This window comes from Nannospalax galili, unplaced genomic scaffold (assembly GCF_000622305.1).
Source record: "Nannospalax galili isolate Female #2095 unplaced genomic scaffold, S.galili_v1.0 scaffold899, whole genome shotgun sequence".
NCBI classification, from domain to species: Eukaryota; Metazoa; Chordata; class Mammalia; order Rodentia; family Spalacidae; genus Nannospalax; species Nannospalax galili.
This window is the reverse complement of record NW_008343202.1, coordinates 398,838-402,796: the sequence shown is the minus strand read 5'-3', so window position 1 is coordinate 402,796 and position 3,959 is coordinate 398,838. Positions and strand designations below refer to the sequence as shown.

The 3,959-nt window shown below is 44.9% G+C and overlaps 1 protein-coding gene across 1 annotated transcript in view; it reads left to right on the top strand.

Moving 5' to 3' along the window:
• Positions 1-1,811: 1,811 nt before the first annotated feature.
• The window catches only part of LOC103738938 (S-adenosyl-L-methionine-dependent tRNA 4-demethylwyosine synthase), a 109,021-nt gene continuing 106,873 nt past the window's right edge, over positions 1,812-3,959 (top strand). The window contains exons 1-2 of the mRNA XM_008839139.3: positions 1,812-1,993; positions 3,211-3,335. Of these exons, the coding sequence (XP_008837361.1) occupies positions 1,990-1,993; positions 3,211-3,335 (129 nt within the window). The 5' untranslated portion in view covers positions 1,812-1,989. The remainder of the gene's footprint in view (positions 1,994-3,210; positions 3,336-3,959) is intronic.

Genomic DNA, 3,959 nt, shown 5'->3' with positions numbered 1-3,959 from the left:
TCCTACTACGCATGCGTCAGGCGGTACGTCAGCCGGGTGGAGGACAAGCTAGCGACTACGCTGGCGTAGCGTGCTACGTCATCTGTTACCGCCCGCAAAGGGATGCCGCTCTCCCGAGTCGTCATTTACTTGCATCAATGATACCGTCAGGCTGCTGTCTTATGTTTAGTGACCGGATGGAAACGTGGTACTGTAGTAGTATAGCTCCCAAGAGTTCAGGCGCGTCGCCCACTTTAACCTCAGATTAAAGAGAAATTTGAACAGAATAGAGAAAAAAAGTTTAATAAATCTCGCCCATCTGTTTTAATAAACACCATCGGCACGTTTCCGTTATTTTATACTTACTCCTTTTTTACTGTAATATTTTAAGGGAAATCACCGGGTATGGTCCCCCATGCCAGCACTTGAAAGGTAGAGGCAGGAGAATCAGGAGTTATCCTCACTTTCATAGGAAATTCGAGGCCAATCTGGGCTACATGAGACCCTGTATCATCACCTCCCAAAGCAAGACATCATATGGTTTTGGTCTTTAAATTTTCAGTATATCGCAAGACACGGTGGTACAGTCTTTTAATCCCAGCACGTGGGAGGCAGAGGCAGGCGAATCTTTGTGAGTTAGACGCCAGCTGGGTCTACATAGTGAGTTCCAGGCCAGTTGGGCTCCACGAGACCCTGTCTCAAAAAGACAAAAAAAAAAAAAATTTTTTTTTTCAGTATATAACTTTGACACCCACCAACATTCACCATAAACTCTCGGTTGCATCTAAAATACATTTCATTCTCTACTTTCTCCTAAATCATGCCTTGTTACAGTTGGTTTGCTCTAGTTAAGATGAACAAATGAACCCTTACAGTTGGACTGCATACTGTTGTCCTTAAGCCTTTTGGCTTGCTTGCTTGTTTTTGAAATAAAGTCTGTCTATATGACCCAGGTTGGCCTTGAATTCATTCATAAGCAATCCTTCTGTCTCAGCGGGAATGTTGGGATTACAAGCATATGTGCCACCACATCCTTCTGCCTTAATTTCTTTCTTTTTAATATTTGTCCCTCTTTTTCTCTGCTTTTCATTCCACTTTTTATTTTTGTTTATTTTTATCTGTATGACTGTTTCACCTGCATGTATGTATGTAAGTGCACCCTTGTGTAATTCCCATGGAAACCAGAAGAGGGCGTCAGAACCCCTGGAGCTGGAGTTACAGATGGTTATTAGCTGGGAACTGAGCCCAGGTCCTCTGCAAGAGCAAGAGCAGCCAGTGCTCTGAACCATCTCTCCAGTCCTTATTCCTTTTTTTTTTTTTTTGGTTTTTTTGAGACAGGGTCTCTCTGTAGCCCCAGCGGGCCTGGAACGCACTATGTAGCCCGGGCGGGCCTTGAACTCAGAGATCCGCCTGCCTCTGCCTCTTCAGTTCTGGGATTAAAAGCATGTGCCACCACTCATTTCTTTTTTAAAAAATATTTTATATATTATTTTTATTTTTTATATGTATGAGTGTATTGCTTGCATGTATGTAAGTGCACTTGTGTCGTGCAGTGCCCGCAGAGGTCGTTATGGAGTTGCGGGTGGTTGTTAGCCACCATGCGGGTGTTGGAGATCGCACCTGGGTCCTCTGCAAGAGCACCTAGGGCTCTTAACCTCTGCGTGATCGCTCCAGCTTCTGCCACTCGTATCTTGACAATACTTTTCCTAGGCCCGTCCCTTCCCATTCTGAGCCAATCGGAGTGGAGCCGGAAGCACTCTCGCTTGGAGCCTCGTGCTTTGGATGGGGGCGTCCCTCCAGCCTGCCCCTTTCCTCCCTGAGCCAATTAGAGCAGAGTCTGGAGCTTCCTCTCCTGAGCTCTTGCCGCTTCCTCTGGGCCCGTCTCTGTTCTTTGTGGCCAATGCGGGCAGGCTTGCCAGAGGCATGGCTTCTTTGGCTCTGTGAACGTGACCTGCAGTTCTGAGGCCGGAGCTCTGTGCGTTTGCAGGTGGCCTGCCGGCTCCGCGGAGGATGGGTGAGGTGGGGCTGCCAGGTGCTCGGGCGGGCGGGAGGAAACGGCTGAGGTCCCCACCGAGCGGCCACAGGTTATTGCACTTGATGTTTCAAGTTTGGGTTTTGGTTTTTGTTTCCTTTATTGTGTTTTCTTTTTTCCTCTTGTTTTTCTTTAGAAGGGGTCTTGTTATATAGCCGGTGCAGGTCTCGGACACGCTGTATGTAGCCAAGCTGGACTGGAACTTCCCATGTAGCCCAGGCTGGCCTCAAACTCAGCAGTACTTCTTTTACCTCAGCTTTCTGAGGGGACTTGTTAGCAGGAGACTGTCATTGCTGGGGGCTAGGGAGGACTGATCCCTGGTCTTTACTGGGTTTTCCCTTTCTAAGACTCAGGGACTTGTTATGAAGGAAATTGGACATCTATCCCCAAATACAAAGAAGAAAAATCTGCCCCCTCCTCTTATGTGTATTGAGACTTCTCTGTATATTGAACATCCCCTATGAACTAAATTTCAGGTTTTCAAGTATTTTGAAATTGCCCTGTGGTGCATTTAAGGCTAGCATCCCAACAAAAAGTTGGACATGCTGATATTTGGAGGTTGAGGCAGGAGGATTGTCATGGTTTGAGGCCACGCTGGGCTACAAAGCAAGACACTGTCTCAACTAAAAGAATGAGCTAGGTGAATTTCTTAGCTGGATTGTTGAATATGATTTTATTTATTTTTAAAATTTGTGTATGTGTCTGTGTGTCTGCCATGTGAGTGCAGTTCCTTTAATCCAAAAGATGCTGTCAGATCCCCTGGAGATGATTGTAAGCTGCCCAACATGGGTGCTGAGTACCAAACTTGGGTCCTTTGCAAGAGCAGCAAGAACTCTTAATCACTGAGCCGTCTCTCCAGCCCTGACTTTTATTTATGTACTTACTCTTTTTTATTATGATTCTTATTTTATATGTATGTATGTATTGCCTGCATGCATGAAAGTGCACCCGTGTTGTACAATGCCTCTGGAGGACAGAAGAAGGCGTCAGATTCCCTGGAACTGGACTTATGGATGGTTGTTAGCTGCCATGTGGGTGCTGGAATTTGAACCTTGGTCTTCTGTAAGAACAGCCAGTGCTCTTAACCGCTGAGCCATCTCTCTAGTGCCAGTTTTATGTATTTATTCTTAAAACAGCGATAGACATCTTTGTTGTGTAACTGCATGTATCATTATAGCTGTGTGTCATTTTGAACTCAGGTCTGGATGTATGGGACCTTTCTTCGCCTTTGCTGTTGCTGTGGGTAAACAGGTTTTACATTTATCTGGGCTGTGCTCTGGGCGCTACCCTTTGGATCTGTATCCAGATCACCATCAGGAAGCAGGTAATTGGGGTTTGATCTCTTTCCTTAAAAGATTTTATTTTTACTTATGTGTATCCATGTGTATGTGCATGTTAGTGCAATGCCTGTGGAGGCCAGAAGAGCGTGTTGGAGTCTCTGGACCTGGAGTTACAGGTGGTTGTAAGCTGCCTGATGTGGGTGGTAGGAGCTGAACTCAGGTCTTCTGCAAGAGCAGCAAGCACTACTTTTTTAATTTTCATTTTTAAAAATAATTTATTGAGAATTTCATACATGCATATAAAGTGTTTTGATGCCCACTCCCTCCTCTCCAACTCCTCCCATATCTCCCCATCACTTTTTTCTGATAACTTCATGTACTCTTCATTCATTCATTGATTCATTTATTTACATTTATTTATTTATTTTATGGGGCTTTTGGCTATTCTCACATTCCCCCCTCTGAAGAAGTAACCCTAAAATCTTTTAAGAATTAGATAAAAGCTCCCAAATATTTTCGGCATTTTTGGCCTTTGGAACAGAGCACGTTGCTAAGAGGCCCAAGGACATTGTGAGTTTATCCAAGAAACTGGCTACTTTTCTTTGGGGTCTTTTTACCCTAACTGCCTAGGCAATTCCTACCTCCTATTCTTATCACACCATCTCTGA